This window comes from Clarias gariepinus, chromosome 27, assembly GCF_024256425.1.
Source record: "Clarias gariepinus isolate MV-2021 ecotype Netherlands chromosome 27, CGAR_prim_01v2, whole genome shotgun sequence".
In the NCBI taxonomy this organism is placed as follows: domain Eukaryota; kingdom Metazoa; phylum Chordata; class Actinopteri; order Siluriformes; family Clariidae; genus Clarias; species Clarias gariepinus.
The window spans coordinates 14210831-14231760 of record NC_071126.1 but is presented as its reverse complement, the minus strand read 5'-3'; the positions used below and the strand labels follow the sequence as shown (position 1 = coordinate 14231760).

General features: G+C 37.6%; 1 protein-coding gene across 4 annotated transcripts in view; it reads right to left on the bottom strand.

Annotated features, from left to right (window-relative positions):
* The window catches only part of col12a1b (collagen, type XII, alpha 1b), an 82531-nt gene that overhangs the window by 12428 nt on the left and 49173 nt on the right, over window positions 1-20930 (bottom strand). For all 4 annotated transcript variants that reach the window (XM_053489280.1, XM_053489278.1, XM_053489279.1 and 1 more), the window contains 16 exons: window positions 19108-19237; window positions 18801-18943; window positions 17133-17262; window positions 16277-16396; window positions 15754-15900; window positions 15133-15249; window positions 12635-12787; window positions 12450-12524; window positions 11009-11148; window positions 9853-9976; window positions 9489-9632; window positions 8473-8637; window positions 8162-8200; window positions 7572-7710; window positions 6567-6709; window positions 5342-5451 (listed from right to left, as the gene is read on the bottom strand). In XM_053489280.1, the coding sequence (XP_053345255.1) occupies window positions 5342-5451; window positions 6567-6709; window positions 7572-7710; window positions 8162-8200; window positions 8473-8637; window positions 9489-9632; window positions 9853-9976; window positions 11009-11148; window positions 12450-12524; window positions 12635-12787; window positions 15133-15249; window positions 15754-15900; window positions 16277-16396; window positions 17133-17262; window positions 18801-18943; window positions 19108-19237 (2019 nt within the window). The remainder of the gene's footprint in view (window positions 1-5341; window positions 5452-6566; window positions 6710-7571; window positions 7711-8161; window positions 8201-8472; window positions 8638-9488; window positions 9633-9852; window positions 9977-11008; window positions 11149-12449; window positions 12525-12634; window positions 12788-15132; window positions 15250-15753; window positions 15901-16276; window positions 16397-17132; window positions 17263-18800; window positions 18944-19107; window positions 19238-20930) is intronic.

Genomic DNA, 20930 nt, shown 5'->3' with positions numbered 1-20930 from the left:
GGGTGAAGTAATGTCCGAATGGGAGAAAGGCTGGGAGCCAGTGTGTCTGGGAGAAGCATTACTCAGCAGACTCTCCTTGTAGGGCTCTGGTTGATTTCTACCTCCAGATCTGACTGGGCATGATGCATGATTTAATTGCAGTGTTTTGTCATGCAAGATGCACCTTAAAAGTTCTCAAGCAGTATGTCAGGGTGGATTTAAAAAAAAAAAAAAAAAAAACTTTCCAACGGCATCTTCTGGGATAATCATGTGGTTCGTTTTAGTCACATGCTCCAGGGCTGTCAAGATAAATTTACCAGTTTGAATACAACTTGTCATAATATGCATGTATTATTGCTCTAGCATGTTATTATTTCTATAGTATCAGCTCATTCGCATGCACTTATATGGCGGAGATGCCACATAAACACATTTTCTTTTTTAAATCCTCATTTTCTGAGACATATATTTAGCCTTTTTTTGGAAAAAAAAATTCCAGTGTCGGTTCACTTTTTTTTTTTCCTCATCAGGGTGAAGAGCTTTGCGGTTTTCCTGTTTCTTGGTAACATGATGAGCTGCACTTTTTCTTTTGTTAACTTTAAACAAGAGCAAATGAAAGAGTCTGGTTGGGGAATGATTGTTTGTACTTTACTTGTTATGTGTGATATGATTAATTACTTGTTTGGAAAATGTTCCAAAGCAATAAAGCTATCTATAACCTGAGATTTAGATTTACACAGTTTCTAGCTGTTTTTTGTTTGTTTGTTTGTTTGTTTTTAAGTTATAGAAACACACGGTATAGCCTTTTGGATCATTTGTTTTGTCCAAAAAAATATAGGCTTGTAAATCATTTAGAATTTAATGCATTAGCACTTTTAAACAGCACTAGCTTTTCCTTCATATGCTTTGATTATACAGTATAGGAAAGATATTTCAATCTACCACCATATAGTGACTAATAAAAATCATATTATGACATCTGGGGTCTGGATGTTCTCCCTGTCAGAATCTCCCGTGTCAAAGAAACAGAAGCCCGGCAGCCAATAAGTCAGTTATATAACAGCATCCTAATAAGAAAAATGGCACAAATGATAATGAAAACCACAAGAGACCAACTGTCATCTGTTTCTAATGTGACTATGATTGAAACATTAATAGCTTTACACATAAAAAAGATGCATTGGGGGTCATTAAAAGGTTTTAATTTTGTCACATCTATACTAACAAGGGACTGGTATTTGGACTTTTTTTTTAGATTGGCTAAGCATACTGCATGTGTAAGGCTATTGTCATGATCAATAGCCACACAGTAATCTTAATGAGTGACACTAGTCCAGAAGCTTGAAATAAAGTCCAAAGCTTCTGTAGATTGCTCCAAAAGGTAGCCTTTAGATTAAAAACTATTTGAAAAGTCTTAGTGTCTGTAAAGGTTATTAATCATCCAGGTGAGGTTATCTGAGTCATATCAACTGGACTTGCTGTAGTTCCGTAGAAACGTTTTACTACTCATCTAAATAGCTTCTTTAGTCTAAGTAAAGTTAGAAAGACAAATGTCAATGGATCCTCCCCTATTTTACAGTAAGTCCTCCAAGGTCAAAGGATCCTCTTCTATAAACACCCAGTACAAATGTGACCCAGTACAGGTCTGACATTGCTCCAAGCAATTTCCACATGTTTCGGCCATTTAAGGAGTTTCTGAAGGTCTGATTATAACTTTGGTATATTAAAAAACGTTTTCTCACGTTTCATTACTCATCCAAGTAGCTTCTTCAGTTTAAGGTAAGTTGGAAAGTTCCTCATATTTGTCATTGTCCTGCAAAAACTGAATGCCTTCGGTGATCAAACCAGGACTTTTTTTGTTTTGTTTTTTGTTTTGTTTTATAAATAAAAGAGACATCAAAGAAGTTCCTGGGAGGCCATCAATTTAGAAGAGAAGCTCCGGTGTCCATTGTGCTGTCTAATGGACACTTTACTGCCTCTGGGGACAGTAAAGTGGCGTTTAACTAATTGTTAAAGAGTAGTTCTGGGAGCCTTTGGATTGCATGTGCACTTCAACACAACTTTCTCTGATGGTATCCAAGCACTAATGAAACAAAAAAGGTCTTTTTTTTTTTACTTCCGTAACCGTGTTCTATTCTTATGTACAGTCAAAAGTCTCTTTTTACCTTAAACGCCTCAGTAGAGTATATTTGTTTTAAGTCTAAGAGAATATATTACCCACATTTACTGTAATATGCTATAGCTTTGAATTAAATGGATTTAACGCCACTTCAATCACAGATATCCAGTTACAGCTGATCCATTTTTCTTTTTTCTTTTTCTTATTTGAGACCTACAGTATTTGTGACATTAACATTTAACTGTTCTCTGTTCTCAAATAAACCCAGGAACCGGTTTTAAACACTGACCTCTGCCAACCCTTGTAGCTTGAAAAACTCTACACCTTACAGTTCGTTTATCCAGCAAACCCGAGGGAGATTAATAAAACAATCTAAATAAAAAGCAATCAGCAATGGAAGAGAATGCACAAGCCTCAGCTAGAAAGTCTAAATCATCTGTGTTTATCCAGGAACGCTGAATGATTTACTCCTGGCACTCCAGAAAAAAGCCCTCATATGTGACACTGTGAAAATCAATTCATGATGGTTTTTGGGCATTTCCTTTTTTTAAGGATAATCTCATGGTTTAGTTATTCTTCTCTGAAGATACAAGAGATCTGAAGCATCATGCATCATTTTCATATGTGTTTATGGAAGAAGTGAAAACCTGCTTCATTTCTAATCAATGCCTGTTGGATTTTTGGCAGTTGAGAAATGCGATGAGTTTCCTAGGGAGTAGTGAAGACCCTCTCCATTCACATCCACGAAAGGCGGCAAACCACAAAAAATTAGCCACTGCGGAAGGAGAATAACTACAGGAATTCCCTCATCCTGGAACGAGACCTAATAGAGCATGGGGGAAAGCCAGGACAGCGAGCGAGCAGCAAGAGCGAGAGAGAGAGAGAGAGACTCAGAAGTGAGAGGTGGTGGATGAATAGTGCTATATAATGTTTGTCTGAGACTCAAAATGATCGGCTCTGTAATGCGTGTTAAAAAAAAAAAAATTCAAGAGACCAAGACATTAACAATGATGTAAAAAGAGACAGAAACAGCCTCCCCCACTTTTTGGCCTGCCATTTCACTCATGTTCTGATGTAATTGTTTAATGGCTAATCCGGTGACCCAATATTTTCCAGCTTGCTCTTCCAGCGAACAACTCCATCACGGTTCAAAAGCACCAAACAGACTTATACTGTAGATTCTAGTAAAAAAAAAAAAAAAAAAAACGTGAGAGCTTAGTCATCCGGGTGATCTATACATAAAGGAGCGACTGTAAATGAAGGGTTGCCACATCTCCATCTTCTCGCTTAGTCTGTCCTGAACCTGTGCTAACAGGATTAAGTCCTTTTTAAGACTTTTATGTGCATTAGCAAGGAGCAGCTCGGCTAAAAAAAATTTTTTAAAGAAGTAAAAATTTCCACGTCACCATTAGTCCAAATGTAGTCAAGCAGCCAAGATGGTGCCTGTAAGTCTTTAGTTTTGTATTATAGCTACAGATTAAATATGCAGTAGCTAACAAGGAATAATTGTGTCTCCATCAAATCTTTGTCTGATTCATGTGGTTTGCCTGATTCTGTCACAAGATCTGTACTTCCTAATAACTTTTTATTGCTTAAGACTACTCTTGCTAATCTCACCTGGATACAGTACTGTAGGTCTTAGTACCTGGATCTACAGTATTCACGTGAGATTAGCGAGATTTCTCTTACCTGATTGATTTTTACATGAGACCTCCCACTGTAATCACAAAGACAATGCTCAGAATGAATGTACTTTAAACAAACTCAGTACTGTTTAGGGATCTCACTATCCAATCCCTAGAAGAAGTGTTCATTGTTGAAACTCGTTCCTGTTAGGAATCTAAATCTATATATGGATTTCAGTAAAGCTGCTTTGTTAGAAACAACATACACCTAACATTGAATCTAATTGATTAATGTAACTTGGAAATGTGACAAATACTTTACAATAGTCCTACTTTAAACTCCATATACTTTTTACACAAAAAAAAAAAAAAACTGCAATGTGGAGCCTAACAGTGTCAACACTATCAAGATTTGGACACCTGAGACTGAGACTACTTACCAGTACTTTTTCCATCATACTTAGCTAACCAAATCCAAATGTGAAGTAAGTGAAAATTTTAACAAACTTTCTTGTATCCGTCTAAAGCTTTAAAGACATGCTACAAAGGGTCAAATTTCATATTCCAATTCCCAGCTACAGTAAAACCATGGAATGCACAACATCAAAGGTTTTCCATAAAATATCCCATGCAATTTGACTGTTTTATGAATTAATCCATCAGTGTAACTGTCACTTGTCAAAAGAACAGCCACATAACAGCTTCCATTCCCAAATCCTAAGCCTTCATGCATCAGGACTATAATTCATATTTGCCTGATCTGCTATGAAGTGTCTTTATTCACATGCTTCATGCACATTTATTTTTGGTCCATGGATGAAAACCAGTAATAGAAAGCTGATGAGAGTGAGCCGACATTTTCCACAAAATCTTCCAGGCCAACCAACCAAACGTTTAGGTTACTTTTCAATCGGGAAATTATAATTCTACATGTTAAATATGTGCCATATTTATTCATAGGCACAAATTACAGTATATATTCTGTTCTGCATGCAAACTTGCCCAAAAGCAAATCTGCATAACGTTATATATGAATACAGGCGGCACGGTGGCGTAGTGGTTAGCATTGTCGCCTTGCACCTTCAGGGTCCAGGTTTGATTCCCTTCTAGGTCTGTATGCATATTATGCCCGTGCTTGGTGATTTTTCTCCCACAGTCCAAAACATGCAGATTAGACTAAGTGGCATTCCCAAATTGCCTGTAGTGTGTGAATGAGGGTGTGAGTGCATGTCTCTGATTGATTCGCACCCTATCCAGGGTGAGCCCTAAGTCTCCAGGCCCCCAGTGACCCTGTGTACAGGATAAAGTGAGTGAGACCTGAGAAACAAGCTTTCCATATCAACTTTCCAAAAGATTAGGATTCTTTTAAGCTACCCATTAGACATTAACAGTCTAAAAGTACCATCTGCCAACAACAGACATTTATTATAAACCACCTACAGGCATATCACCTGTAATCGTAACCTCTGGAATGCCTGCTATCCTAGACATCTGCATATCCTCAGGTCACTGAACACATGTAGGTACAACTTAAATCATTTTTGATTGATGTGCCACATCGCGTATCAATCCACATACTGTACATCGTTCCACATAGACCAAAAGCTGCAGCGTTTACCTTGTGGAAGCTTCCATGGAAGATTTTCTTCAGTTGTGGAGTGTCAAATGTGGCCTTCTGAATCTCTCCTCGCGTGTCCTTGTTATAAAATGATATGGTCTGTTTGGAGGCTGAAAGCATAGAGGAAATTGTTAGATAGGCCTCCAAACCCCTCTTAGAATCAGTATCAGTATCAGTAAAAAAAAAAAAAAAACATCTTTCACAGGAAACATTTATGACCGTACTGAAATGTTGTGTGAAGCCTGGGCCAAATATGACAATTAGCAAATAATATGAAGAGTGAAGCTTGACGGGAAGGAGTCAGCAAGGTCAAGGCTTCACACTGACAGAGGAGCAAGAAAACAGGCTTGGAACCTGGAGACTATTACATACCATTCATGGTGATCTGAGAACGGCAAATTGAAATAACAAAGAAAAAAAGTCAGCTGGTGTGCATCTTCTGCCGCTAATGGGCTCCAATGTCCAAAGTTCTCACTTCTTTTGGACAAATGTTGCCTTCATTAGTGAATGAGTTAAATACTATATAAATGTCTCTGCGTGCTTTAAAAGTGGCTCATATCTGTGTTATCAATAGCAGATAGATACACTGCCTAGCCAAAGGAAAAGTCACACACTCTCATTTTTAGCTCAACTGTTGTCAACTTTGATTATGGCATGCAGTGTGTTGGCTATTTCATGCGTGAAAATGCTCATGCAGTCCTCATCTTCCTAGAGCCATTCTTTCACAATTAGATGACTTCATTTTATTGCCACATAATGTTCAGATCATAACACTGCCCCCAGAGGCTTGTACAGTGGGCAATATGCATGATGGATACATCGATTCATACACTTCCCTTCTTAGCATGATCTTCGCTTTGGAATAGGGTCGATCTGGACTCATCAGATCTCATGTCTTTTTCCATTGCTCTCTTAAACACTGATGTCTTTTTTTTTTTGGATTAATCTGCCTGACAAGTGGTTTTCTTATGGACACACGGCTGTTTCGTCCCAATCTTGTGAGGGTGGAAGCGCTCTTATATTTGCTATGGAACATATCTGTAATTTCTACTGTATGCAATGTGTTTCTATGATTCAACTTTACCAAACATTTAAGTGGTCTCTGTTCAAGGTGTGGATGGATGGATGGATGGATGGATGGATGGATAGATAGATAGATAGATAGATAGATAGATAGATAGATAGATAGATAGATAGATAGATAGATAGATAGATAGATACTTACGGTCAATAGTGACGCCGACCTCAGGCTTGTGGTTCTTATCAGACACTTGCCATATATCGAAAGGCTGATTGGGCGAGTCCGGAAGAAGTCGGAACATCAAAATAATGGTGTAGGATGGGGGAAGGCCAACGGGATGGACGTCTCTGTTGAACCCAAAATTAGAGTTGGATTTATGCTAAATGCTTTAAAAAAAGATAAACAGATCTACAAGTCTGTTTTCACTGTTTTTCAGTTTTACAGCATCCAGTTCTAAAAGCCTAACAAAAGTGTGTGTGGTGATGTTGGTGGTGGTGGTGGTGGGGTGGAGATTAGAATGTTTTGGGAAGATTTTCTGGGACTCAACTTGATGCTGAGACTTGACGAAAATGAAGCCCTGTAACAACTCTCACCACCTGTCAAGACTGACTTTAACAAGGTGCCATAAATCCCTCAAGCCTCTTTAGCTCCCAGTGCGGTCTAACAGCCATGCTGAGAGCTGCTGGGCAAGACATGTCATGTTAAGACTAAGACAACACAACTGAAAGCGCTCCATCATCCTCTAATGGCATACTTTTAGCAACAAGCTGTAGTTACATCCTCGATCGCCTTGATGTGAGCGGTATTCATCATATGTAATGAAGATCATTAGTGCTATTTGGTTAGATTATGCATACAGCAAGGGTAAAAGGTCTGAGTCTGTGCTCAAGAACTGTTTGTCTTTCATTTTGATAGATATATTTATGTTTCCATTATCCACTTTAAAATATTTACATTTCAATGCTTTGATCAAAGCTCTATGCAAATTGCACCATTAATCCAGAAAAGCCATAACAGTGATAAACCTGTGTAAGGTTGTTTTTTATTATTAATATTTTTGAATAATAACAACAGAGCTGCAATTTTTTTAAAAGAGGCAATTTTTAGAAAGCTCTAATTTTCAGACCCTACCATTAGTAAAAAAATAATAAATAAATAGCATGTCGTAATACTTAAAAGGCAGCGTACTTATATTCAGTATGAACTTACACTGAAGGCTGATGGAGGTAGGCATCTTTATGGAGCCTGTATGCCGTGTAGCTGTTGAAGGAACCCGGCTCCATTGATACACCCTTAACCGAAGCGTACGTCTTTTCAGTCAGATTGAACGCCTCAAGCATTCGGAACCCTGTCGAAATTTGTACATAAATCAGTTATTAATAAAAACTGAAAAGGAGATCTGCAGAAAATATTCGCATGAGAAAACCCTTATCATTGAGACAAATCTCTGAAGCAGTATAACCATCCTAAGAACTCTTAACTCTTACTTTTAACCCTGGAATTTAAGTCACTGGAAGATAAACCCACAATACACCCTATAGCAATATATCCTAAAAAAAATTAATTTAAATTAAATCTACCAGAACTGTATTATGTTTATATTTTATTTGTAGTAATTTATAGATTTATAGACTGAATTTATATATTCAGTTTATATTTGTAGAATATTTTAGGTTTGGGGGTTTTTGCCTACTTTGATAATTTTGGTTTAAACATTATGATTTAATTCAAAACTCATTATTATTATTATTATTATTATTATTATTATTATTATTTAGCTATTATCAGCTGTACTGTACCTGGAGATGTAAATCCATTCAAAAAGATCAGAGGGCAAGCTGTGAAAGAAATCAGGAAACATGGTCAATAATGCAGAGGAGTCCAATAAGTGATGTCCAAAATGTGATGAAAATATGTTCAAATATAGTTAACATTTTTTTAACCATTGTCAATCAACAATTATTTATTAGGAACCATTGCAAACATACACCTAGTGCATTAATGCTGCAGTATGGTAAACCATGTCTAAGTGCTGATAATGGCTCTGATTGATAATGAAAAATGTAATCATTTAAAAAAAAGCAAACAAGCTTTTTGAAGTTACACTTACAGGATGATGCAGTCTCACAGATGAAGGTGACCAGGTTGTCCTGGATGGTGGCAAAGGCATCAAAGTCGTCCACAACGAAAACGTGCCGTTCACTTGGCTTGCTGGCAATATTCTGGAGCTCAACGAAGTCCACGTCAGCCACGCCAACCACAAACACACTGTAACCTGAATATGAGAACGGGAGTTTTGCAGTTCAGTTACTGTGCTAAAATTGGACCTATTGGGAAGTGTTGAATTTTGTTCATGCAACAAAATAATAAAGATTTAATTGATAAGGAAATAAATTTTAAATGCACAAATTTATGTAAATCTGTTTTGTGGCAGGGACTCCTGTTAAAAGCACCATACAAATAAAATGAAATAACATCTAGTTCATTTTTAACAGGACGGACTGGTAATGAAATAAGAACAATTTGTTTCTATAGTGGGCGGCATGGTGATGTAGTGGTTAGCACTGTCGCCTTGCACCTCCAGGGTCCGGGTTTGATACCCAGCCAGGCTTGATTTGCATGTGCATGGAGTTTGCATGTTCTCCCCGTGCTTGGTGGGTTTCCTCCGGGTACTCCGGTTTCCTCCCACAGTCCAAAGATGCAGGTTAGGCTAATTGGCGTAGTGTGTGTGTGTGTGCTCTGCAATGGATTGGCACCATGCCCAGGGTGTACCCTGCCTCGTGCCCTAAGTCTCTGGGATAGGCTCCAGGCCCCCCATGACCCTGAATACAGGATAAAGCGGTATAGAAGATAAGTGAGTGAAAGTGTCTATGAAGTTTATATCCACAATTAAAATTAAAATTAACTTGAACTAGATAGATAGATACAAAAAGTACAAATAATGTCCAAAGCTAAATAATATTTACATACATTGAACACAAAAAAAAATGCATTTAGCATTTTTTTTTTTGGCTGATAGTTTTTTGTTTTTGTTTATAAATAGTAACCCATTCATGTGCAGTACCATTCCATGACCTAGGGTGCAACTGGGTCAATTGAGTTGTTAGTAAAATGTCAGGGCCGTACCAGCATGTTGCAGCTTGGCAGCATTCTTCTGCACTTCATCTTGGGACCGTCCATCAGTAACAGCCACCACCACCTTCGGGACATTCCTTCTCATTCCACTGTCAGAGGTGATCACTCTGTCGTACGTATATTTCAGCGCAACGCCTGCATAGCATATACACAGATGGTCCTTATGATTGCTTTACAACTGTTTTTTAAACTATATATATATATATATATATATAAGGACATTTTTTATTTATTTATTTTTTATATCATATCCCATATCTCAGTGAGAGAATGATGCAATAACCTAATGTCAGCTGTCATACTATTTTCGGTATAATCCAAATCCAGCTGAGGATTACTGGGAAATACACAGCACCTGTCTTTGTGTTTCCTCCCTTGTAGCGGATGAGCTGCAGGGCCGCGAGAGCAGTGCCTTTATCGTTGTAAGTGTTCAGGTTGAACTCAGTCCTGGCATCGTCGCTGTATTGAACAAAAGCAACCTGTCGCCAGGAACACAGAAGGATGATCGATAAATCCAAACCAGACTTAAAAAACAACATTCTGTTTTCAGAATCTCAACAATACAAGTAAAAGAGATTTGGCTCATTGATTGTGAATCCCACCTTTTGTGCCTTTAATCACTGTTTGGCAACCACCGCTATCTGGCACTAGCATGGTCTCATTTTTAGCTTTTTGGTTGACATGCCGCCATTTATCTTGAACATTTATTTAAATATGTGTGTTATAAACACTATTATCCTGATCTATGGTACCAAAAAATAAAAATAAAAACACGCTTAAACTTTTAAACCCTATAATAAGCTATGTGTATGATGTTGTTCACCTGGACAGTATTCTAATTAATTAGAATTAGTACTTCTAATTGATGCACAATTAATTGCAAAAAAATTTTAAAAACTATGTGGACCCATAACATTAACATATTCGCAAAAGTCTGTAATTTATTATAGAAAATATCTGCGAATCCGGAATTTATGTAGGGTTTGGCAATGTGTTATCTATTTGTTTATTTTCTAAAATAATATTTATGAAATGATAATTATTTAAAGTGACATGCTATATAAATATTGGCAAACATCCTCAATGAGATCATTCATTCCATGGCAATGTGATGTATTCATCAAATCGGCAGCCCTTATATTAATATTATGACAGCTATTGCAACGTTGTCCTGGTTATTAAATGTAACTTCTCCTCTAAGTAGCAGTAGCGCTTTCGTTTTAGTTTTGCTAATTTTAAATTGTTTTTGCCTTTTCAAACATACTGTATAGAAAAGTCCTCAAGGCCACTTTCTATAAGTCAACTTTCCTGCACCACAAAACTATATTATCATGTCATGGTCTAAGTAATGCAAATCACCGTGTAAACTCCGGAAAATATTCAACATAGGCCTCAAGTCTAATGCAACACATCAAGGACTTCTAGAAGAAAGCATTTGGTTTCAAGTTCTCTGCAGCAAGCTCTTTGTTTCGTTTTAGGCTTAACGGGTTCCTGGAAAAATGTGTCCATACCTGCATTCCTGATGGGCTGATGACATCAAAGGCTCCCATGATACTGAAGACAAACTGCCGTACTTTGTGGAAGCTATCTTCGCCGATGCTCCATGAGCCATCAATGAGGAACACAACATCTGCCTTGGCACCTTTGCACACTGAAGCAGAAAAACAAGTCATTCAGATTCAGTGCCACGGGTCATCACTCAGGATCTCTTATAAAAACCTGCACAAAGCTTGCGCTTGCTAATTGGAGACAGATAAGCAGGGGGGAAAAAAAAAGCTCAAAGCTCTACACACAAAGACATCAACACTACATGCTGCATTTACTACTTTAATCAAATCTTTTATGTGAAAACAAACAAAAGCAGTGCAACATTTGATGACCGGATAGGCTAAGAGATTTATTAGTTTTTTTATGCAGAATGAAAACTGGCTATATTTTACGAGATAATGTCTGCCTGATGCACTGCAGCGTAGTTTCAATTTGCCCAGATGATACACAAACACCATGGCAAGTATTCTTAGATTTTGTAAAACACTTTCTGGTCTCCTTTAACAGCTGAACTGAGCAACATGCATGAAATGGAAACAGAAACGACTTCCAGCATGTGGCCACCATGGCTAAACATGGGCAGAACTTAGATTTAGGAAATAAAATGAATTTGAAAAAACTCCAGTGTTGATTCTGTCCAAGGTATTAAATTGATACTGATTACACCTGTCCAAAAGCTTTTAACCAAGTCATTTTGAATACTCACAGCTAGACTATCTTTACACATTCCAAGTCGTTAAGTATACTCTTTTTAATGTCACTCAACGAATAATTAAATAAAAAGTAAACTTTTTTTTCTTTTTTTTCTTAGGTCAGGCAGACATATTGGGCAGCTGTCTGTATTTTCACACAATGAATTCCCTGTCCCGTCAAAGCAGTTTATTTACATCTCCCTATTTGAGCTATATTTCTACAGCAGAATATTTAAATTTCCAATAACTCCCGCACCAGACACTGTTTACGCACTTTGCGCACGCTACAGAGATATTCAATCCTGACAAATGCTCACCCCTCTTGCACAGCTCGTTCTGACCCTGTTCCAGTCAGACAAATGCCAAATCGACGGCTGTCTGCTCAGTCTCAGTGCAAAGGACGTGCATGTTTAAAGAACAGTTCAGCCAAAAGATGCATTTATGCAATTTCATAACAGCTTGATCAGACACATTATTTAGCTCCTTTAGGCAGATACTGCCAAGAAGTAAAGATAGCATCAATTTACAGTAGCATCATGCAACGTCATAATTTTATTGTCCATTTATGACTCTCCGAAATCCACATGAAAGCCGCCATCTTGGTTTAAATTGCAGCAATTAAAAAAAGAGAAACATTATAAAACCTGAATATGGATATACAGTGAAAAGTATGATTTCTGTATTGTATATTCTGTATAGGGAGAGTGCTGACCTGCCCAGCCAGGAGGAATGGTTGGTGGAGGAGGAGGAGTAGGAGGAAGAGTCGGCACTGGCGTTGGCTTTACCACTGTCAGAAACCACAGCAAAATGGATTAGCTATTATTTTCTGGATGAAAACAAAATCAGTGCACACAAGTTACCGCTTATATAGAAGTGAGGGATTAGAATGATACACACATGTGCGCTCTTTGGTGCTGACTCCAGGTCCCTCCAGATTGGGAGTTTGTACAAACACTGTGGCGCTGTACTGAGAGTCAGGGCTCAAACCATCAAAGCAATACTGACTCTGTCCAGCTGTGATGGTGATCTCCTGCTGACCTTTAGCAGATGCTGCAACATCAGACCAGCCCAAATAGCATAAGTTAAAGCAGAACAATGCCTGAATTACAACTCCTTAATTAATAGGGACACGTCTTACACTATACAGTAGATCCAAATAATGAATAACACAAGGTAGAATAACAAATAAAAAAATTACACAGCAACGCATTATTACTTGGTTCAAAATATGATGTTGGTCTTTAATAATATTGGAACAATAATAATCTAATTTATTAATGTATAAACAGCCAGGGGTGCCATAAAGGGGGGGGGGGGGGGGTTAAGTAAGAATGATTTCATGGGCTACTGAGTGAATGGGGTCCTGTGAAAATGTCATGGCAGTTGAAAAGTGTTAGCATGGTCAAGGTTGCGAGGTTAGTATATTAGGCTTTCAAGGGGGCTAGAATTTCTAGCAGTGCTCCTGTAAACTGTCAACACTTATCTACATATCTATATCTATTTTTTTTTTATGGTAAACCTGTAAAGTTGTTGCGTCTGTAAATTGAAGATGTACAGAAAGTTTCTTTTAATAAAAATAATTTGGCGGGGGAAGGGGGTCGCAAGAGTAATAGGACACTACAAGATGGTTTTGGGAATTTTGTTTGTTTGTGCAGGCATCACATAAAAACTACTAAACAAATTCTAATGGGGTTTTCACAGGTGTATTTGGCCGACCTTGAGGTAACATTTAGGCTTGGTTTCACTGCAATCGGCCTACGGAAAGAAAAGATATGCTACTTTGAAATTGAAAGAGAAAACTTAACATAAAAAAATTAAACAGATAACGCTGTTCTTTTTTAATACATGCTTATGAGTGTGCATTGAAGTCTACAATTAAATTCCACGCGAATGAAGTCATGGGCACATCTAGTCTCTTATAAGGTTGTTATCCATAAATACAATTATAATCCCATTATAATAAATCCACCATAGTGCCCTGGAAACACACTACAGCACATGACAACCTAAAACGTTGAATAAAGACAGAATTACAATACAATTTGAAATTATAAAAAAATACAAATGCTGGCTAATAAAGGCGCACCATGTGTGAAAATAAAATCCAGCTGAACAATTTACCTATTTTGCATTCACACATATGCATATAATAAACATATGCCTATTGGATATTAAAGAAATATTAACCCTCCCCTGTATTAATTTATATCGAATTATCTATTTTATATGAGCAATGATTTTAAAGGGTTCAGTCGATATGCTTTGCTTTATCGATGATGTTTGTACACTCATTAGACATGGTGCTCACAACAATACTTATCCTGGTAGAGTTATAATTATTAGCAATTACAAAAAACACCACCAGGCCTATTGGGGAAGAAATTAAGCAGATGGAATTCTTGATAACTGCAAAAATCCCAGCCCTTACTATATTTCTTTATAAATAAGGGAAATGGGAGAACAGTAAGGTTTCGATGTTAAGTATTAGATGTTCAATCCTGTGAGACATGGCCTTGTAGGCCACTTTTAGACTACACCATTCTGTCCTCTATAAGCCTATGGAATAATTTTTAATAGCCTCACAATATGTTTTCGAGGATCCATATGAGGATTCCTACGAGTCGTTTTCCCCACGTTTTCACATAATTCATTTACGGTTAATACATATTGGCTAGACGTCGTAGTCGTTTTCCATATGTAATGGAACAAATCTAGTCTCTGGTTCTCTGGTTTTTAGATCAACGCTGTGTCCTGTCCTGGTCCAATCTAAACCCAGTCCTTCCTCTTTATATTATGTCATTAACCACAGTGGGATTCTTTAGTGAAATTGTATGTTATACTTAGAAACTGTGGATTGAACCCTCGACCATATGTGTTCCTTATAACTCTAGGATCATTGTGGTGATCTCTGTGGTGAACCTCTCAGCCGTGTTGGCACGGTCTTCTCTGTCTTGGAGACGTGTAGGCAATTCGATTGTTTAATTCTCAGAGACATGCTAAATGGGCCGACAGTGTGCATTTCCTCTAACATCCTGCTCCTTTTCTTTAACTAAGCACCCTTAATCTATGTGTGATTAAGAACCAGCTGGATTTAAGGAACGAAACTCAACCTTCTAGCCTATCTGAATCAGTTAAAACTTGGTGGTCGAGTTTATTCTACATATGTCCTTCGACAGAGAATAAACGAAGAAAAACACAGAGGATAAACATTCAGTCCAGGCGTCTGACGTGTTGTCATTCCAGTAGAGTGATGACACAATACAAGGCAACAGAGACGGGTCACTACAGCAACGATCGACAAACAACTTTAACTATTTATACAAACAAGGGGGTAAATTAAACCAAATGATCTGGACATGATCGAAATGCACGTCAAAGTGGTTTGTGTGACTCACGATCCAAAGGATTCAGCTTGATCCTGTAAGAAGTTGCGCCTCGATGAGGTGTCCACCTCACACAGAACTGGTCATAACCAACGTTGTACGTTTCCAGGTTGGTCACATTGAGGTAGACTGTACAGAAAGAGAAAGGAAAATTATCATGTTGTCATGCTGCTTTGGATGAGTTTATCTGGTAATTGGTGATTTTTGAGGCTGGTGACTCTAAATGAACTTCTCCGCTGCAGCAGAGGTAGTTTTTGGTCTTGCTGTCCTGGGAAAGTCTTCATGACAGTGAGACCGTTTCATCATGTTGCTTGATGGGTTTAGCAAATGCACTTGGCAATGCTGTTCTTGCAACTAGTCTATTAATCATTTCAAAGTTAAAAAAAAACAGCATTGTTCTAGAATGTGTATATAATACATATAATACATAAAATATTTTGACAGGTGCTGTATACAGTATATATATATAGTTATGTGACTGTCATGGTCATGGTGGTTGTTTTTTGGACATCATATTGTGTTCCTTATTTCAAGGCATGTTCTACAATTGCCATTCTCGCACATAGTTTTATTGTGCTTGTATTGGGCTTAACACTTAACACCATAGTTAACTGATAGCATTCGGACACCTACGTGTTGTTCCTTGTCCTGTGAGTGCTCCGCTCATACCAACATCATACTGGGCAAACACTTTGACATCATAAGTTGTACCAGGTAGCAGGTTGTGAAGAGTATACGAGGTAACGTCGCCAACAAACACCTCCAATGTCTCGTCCCTATCTAAGGAGTCAAAAACAAAAATCGATATGCCTGAACATGACATTCATGTGTTTTTTAATATTTGCACCCTAATATGTTTACATTACAAGAAATAATTCTGCTTAAATACTGTGTGTTGTAACTTTATAGTTTATACAAGTGAATCTCTTTCCATTTTTATATGTTTATGCAACGTCCAATGTGTTTAATTCCAATAAAAGCAATCAATTTACTGTTTTTTTGTTTTCATCATGAATTGTTTGCATATGTACTTAACTATTATGAGGAGAGATATACAGTAGCAGAAGAAATACCATGCATATTAATATTTGTCATCTTTTGCAAATGTTTATTCCCGGACTATATAAGACAGGAATAGAAATGGACAGAAATGTACCTGTGGGTTGATAGACGAGTTTATACCCGAGCACCGGGGCTGGAGCAGGGTCCCAGGCCACGCGGAAACGGGTGTACCACTCATCGGACACACGAAGATTTTGGGGCTCCAGAAGGCCAACTGTTGGGCCAAGACACACAGCAGAGAAATACCTTAGTGTTGAATCGGTTCCGGCAATTACCAAGCGAAAGCACACTTAAGCATGACTCATTTCCATCGAGTAAAGAAATCCTTATTGGCTTGGCATGGCCCGGAGCAGCTACTGATCGGGCCCACATGATTTTTTTCTATGCTATGTTTACACTACCTTTATGTGGAATGTGCATGTTTAGACTGGGTTTATTTTATTTTCACTATGGTAGCTATGCCCTGCCAGGTGTAATATCATCTCAAATGCTTCTATATTTAACAGAAAAACTAACTCAGTTTGACATAACAATTTAAAAGCATCTTGTCTATAAGCGGTTTGAGACAGATTATAGCATAATTCCCAATTGTGGACTTATCCCAATGGTTTTTGTATGCAAACAAATCTATTTTCTTTTTAAAAACATTGCAAAATATAACAAATGGACAAGCTCCAGACATTGACAGTGTCTCACTCCAAGCCATTTCCATATGTATGGGCCATTAAAGGAGTTCCTGGCGAATCCGATCATGGCTCTCTAGTGTACTGGGAAACTTTCTACATTGAAAGTATCCAAGCACTAATAAAATGCTGGGAAAAGTGCAATATTAAGGGATAGCAGGGGATTATATTGAGAAATAAAGGTAGATTATACTCTGCACATTCAAAAGCCTCAGTTTGACTTGAACACCTCTTGTATTAGACGAGTTTCCTTTGAACGTCACTCACGTGTTTTTCCGTTTCCAACCAGAGACCCTCCCTGTAAGTCAGAGTAGATGGCCTGTACCGTGATGTTGTAAGGGGTATCGGGGAGCAGATTTTGAAGGATGGCAATGTTTCGGTTTCCAGGAACAGCAGTCTGTGGACAAACATATGGATATCAGATGTGCTTAAGGGTTATTTGAAAGAGAATCCCTATACAATAAGTATAATTCCATTCGGATTTTAAGCAAACTGAGCAGGTGTAGATTTTCATAAGTAACTGTATATTGAATTTCTTGAAGTAAATGACATCATCTGTTAAGCGCGAGCCAAAAATACAGGGTTACAAAGAAATCAAAGCACTGCTGAACTGCTAAACACCCACTTTAAACGAATCTCTAAGGCGTGCAGTCACCAACACAGGTTCCACTCAGAAGCTCAAGGATTTAGCCAGTAAAGGGAAAAAAAAGTATTAGCGCATGATGCCTGTCTCTGGAGAACTCCTGCCCTAACCATAATAATAATTTCATTCAACAGTCACTGAAAAGAATCTATTAATTTCCTTTTCTTTGCAGCATTTTTTTTTTTTTTTTTTAACAGGAGCTGAAATGACTTAACAACAGCTGCCCAGGTCAGAGAATAACATTCTCTGCTTTCCCTCTCACTCCCTTGCCTTAACACATGATGTCAGTTTGGCCCTTGTTTTGCCTTGCTAATTGTCTCTATTAGGATTATTAATTTGGCAATCTGCTAATGGCTAAACGGGAGTGATGTGTGTAGAATTTGTAAAACTCTAAAACACTGTACTGGATATGATATCTATTAAAAATGGCATCATTTTTATAAGTTTATAACTAATCATTATGCATATACTATAAGCATACAGGTTTATACCGTATGATATACTGTATAGCATGGTGCAAAGATCTTAAGCCCTCCCTCATTTTCTAATATTAAATGTAATCAAATAATGTAGATTCAGTTGTTAATGAGACAACTTCAGCAGCAACTTCATTTCCCCTCTCGCCAGTTACATTTAGGTATTTTGCAGATGCTTTTAACCCGAGCGACTTGTGTTTTAAAGTGCTTTAAAGTTTCCATCATTGGTTAGATCTTTTCAAGTAAGTAAATAACTAAGTAGCATCAGTCACACAACACAATTAACCCAAATTTCTTAAGAAGATTGATACTGGTGATGTTGGTCCACTACAACCAGCATCACCAGTATAGGAACTTCCATCCTGATCATCTGTCATTATTTGCACCTGTTCCTCACTTTTTATTTGTAATGCTTTTAATGCTTAAATAATTTATATCTTGAAGAACTATTGCTCAAGACAACCATAAAAACATGGGAAAGTCTGGCTCTTTGGAAGCAAAGTATTAAAACATTTTGGGTGGCTCAAGACAAAATGAATGGACTAAATGTTGTAAATAATTTCTCTCAAGGTAATTTGTTCAATTCCTGGATCATTCGTTTATTCATCATTCATTCGGATAGCTCAAGGTGTTGATTCATATCCAGGTTTATATTCATGCTCTCGTTCTAATACAATATTGTTTGTATAGTGAATTCAAACACTGTGACAAATTGATACTTTATCATTTAAGGAGTTTCCTGTGTCAGTGCTTTGTACATTTCAGAATCAAAACTGTGACTTTAAGTTTTAAGATTAAATCGATATAAATACTCACAGTCTCAGTAATGGGCGCTCCCGTCATTGGTGTGTATGTGATTTTGTATTGCAGTACAGGTCCTTCAGCGTGATCCCAGCCGATACCGAGTGTGCTTGTGGTGGCGTCAAACACGCGGAGGTTTCTGGGACCGGCACGTGGCACTGAAATGGACATTGCTCTCTGTTAGCATACTTCACACACTGAGACACACAAATACGTGTCATACATAACAAATGACTTATTCTGTCATGTTTCTGCATCCCGCCAGCGTTAGAAACTCCGTTTATTTTCTGTCTTGATAATATAATCATAAAGTCCAACTCACGTGTTTTTCCGTTTCCATTGACTGCTGGTCCATTTCCATCAGCATACAGCGCCGAGACACTGACGGAGTACGGCGTGTCGGGGATGAGCTGATCCAGGAATGCGTTGTTGATGTTTCCATGAACCAAGACCTTCACAGAAAAGATCGTCATGTAGAGGACATGCAGATGAGCACACTTAAGTGCATCTTACTTAAAACAGTTCTGCGAGCATCACTAATCTGGCACACACAAATATACATAATGACCTCACTATAAAAGCCCTGTTTAGATTAACAGAGCAAAAGGACATCTTCAGACAGACGTGTAATGTAAACAAAACCTGCCAGGAGTAAAATGATAAATAACATTTTCCTTCACATAACAGTTTGGATGGATGTTGGTGATGGGAGCAGACCTGGGGTTCACCTCCCATTCAAGTCTAAACACATCTGCTGCTGGTGCTACACAGCTGTAGGGAATCCCATCCTGTACCTGTCAACAACCAGCAGGATTATCGCTCCATCTAATTAGCACCTTTTTTCTGGAGGGGGAGAATCATTGTGTCACAGGGAATGCAGTTGTGCATTAAAGCAATGACAGCCCTTATTTAACTACACAAAGAGGACATGACATGTGGGTCTGAGGATCACTCGTGTATGAGGATCTCGCATGTCATGTCAGGATGAATGGCTGTGAACTGCTATTTTGTTTTTGATAAAACAATAAGAAAGCAGAATACAATTTTTCTCAACAGCACTGTTAAAGTCCTAAATTGAATTTTTTTTTTTATTCACTAGCAATAGTGATGGCTATAATTGAAATAACAGTAATATAAATACACTTGTTCTACAATGCTTGGGAAAAAAAGGATATTCCTTTTTTTCTTTTTTTTATTCTTTGCTTATGACGGACAATGTGTTAAATAATTCGTATATGAAAATGATTCCTTATTCCTTCTCACATTTTTGGTTGTGGAATATGGCTGTGGCACCAGGAAGAAAAATGCATTAATGGGATAACCTGGTCATTCAGTACATTCTTGTAGTCAGCTAACATGGTATTGCCTCACACCCTGACGCACCTAATGCCAATCTGGACTAGCCTCATTAACAAGTGTGTGTATGGAGATGCTCTTACTTTCATTATTAAACATAGTTACAGTTTTTACTGTTGATTATTTACACAAAGTGTTCAAGTGATCTCAGTTTATGATTTTTTTTTCATGAAGTTGATGTTTCCGAACTGTCGTTCCAAGGTTTAATAATGGGGTGTACCCAATTGAACCCAATTGAAGTAATTTTAACATTATAGTGTAACTGTGTTACAAAAAAAATGAGGTGAGATGCATTTAAAAATTTTGCAGAAGGCATACTAGTAGCTGCAATAGTGTAAGCCGTAACAGAAACTTGTTTTGCAGTAATTGTCAAACTTATGAATTAATATAAAGTATAAAAAGTATGAAGTAAACTTCTAATTTTGGCAAATTGCTATGGTCTGAGAGAAATAAAACATTTTGGGACATGCTGTTTTTGGAAAATAATCATCTTAATGTGTTAACAGTACATTTAGGAATTTGGCAGACGCCCTTATCCAAAGTGATTTACAGAGATTTTTCTTTTTTGCTATTATACTGTACATCCGAGCAGCGCCTTGCTCAAGAGCCCATTAGGGACAACTCATAGGTCATGGCACTTGAACCTGGGACCTTTTGAACCATAGCCCAATGCCTTAATCACTGACCTACATCTGACCCTAATGTCTAATGTCCTGTATCATGACATCAGCCATTAGTTAAGAGGTTTATTAAAAAACCTAAACCAGAGGGAAAAGATCTAAACTCTAA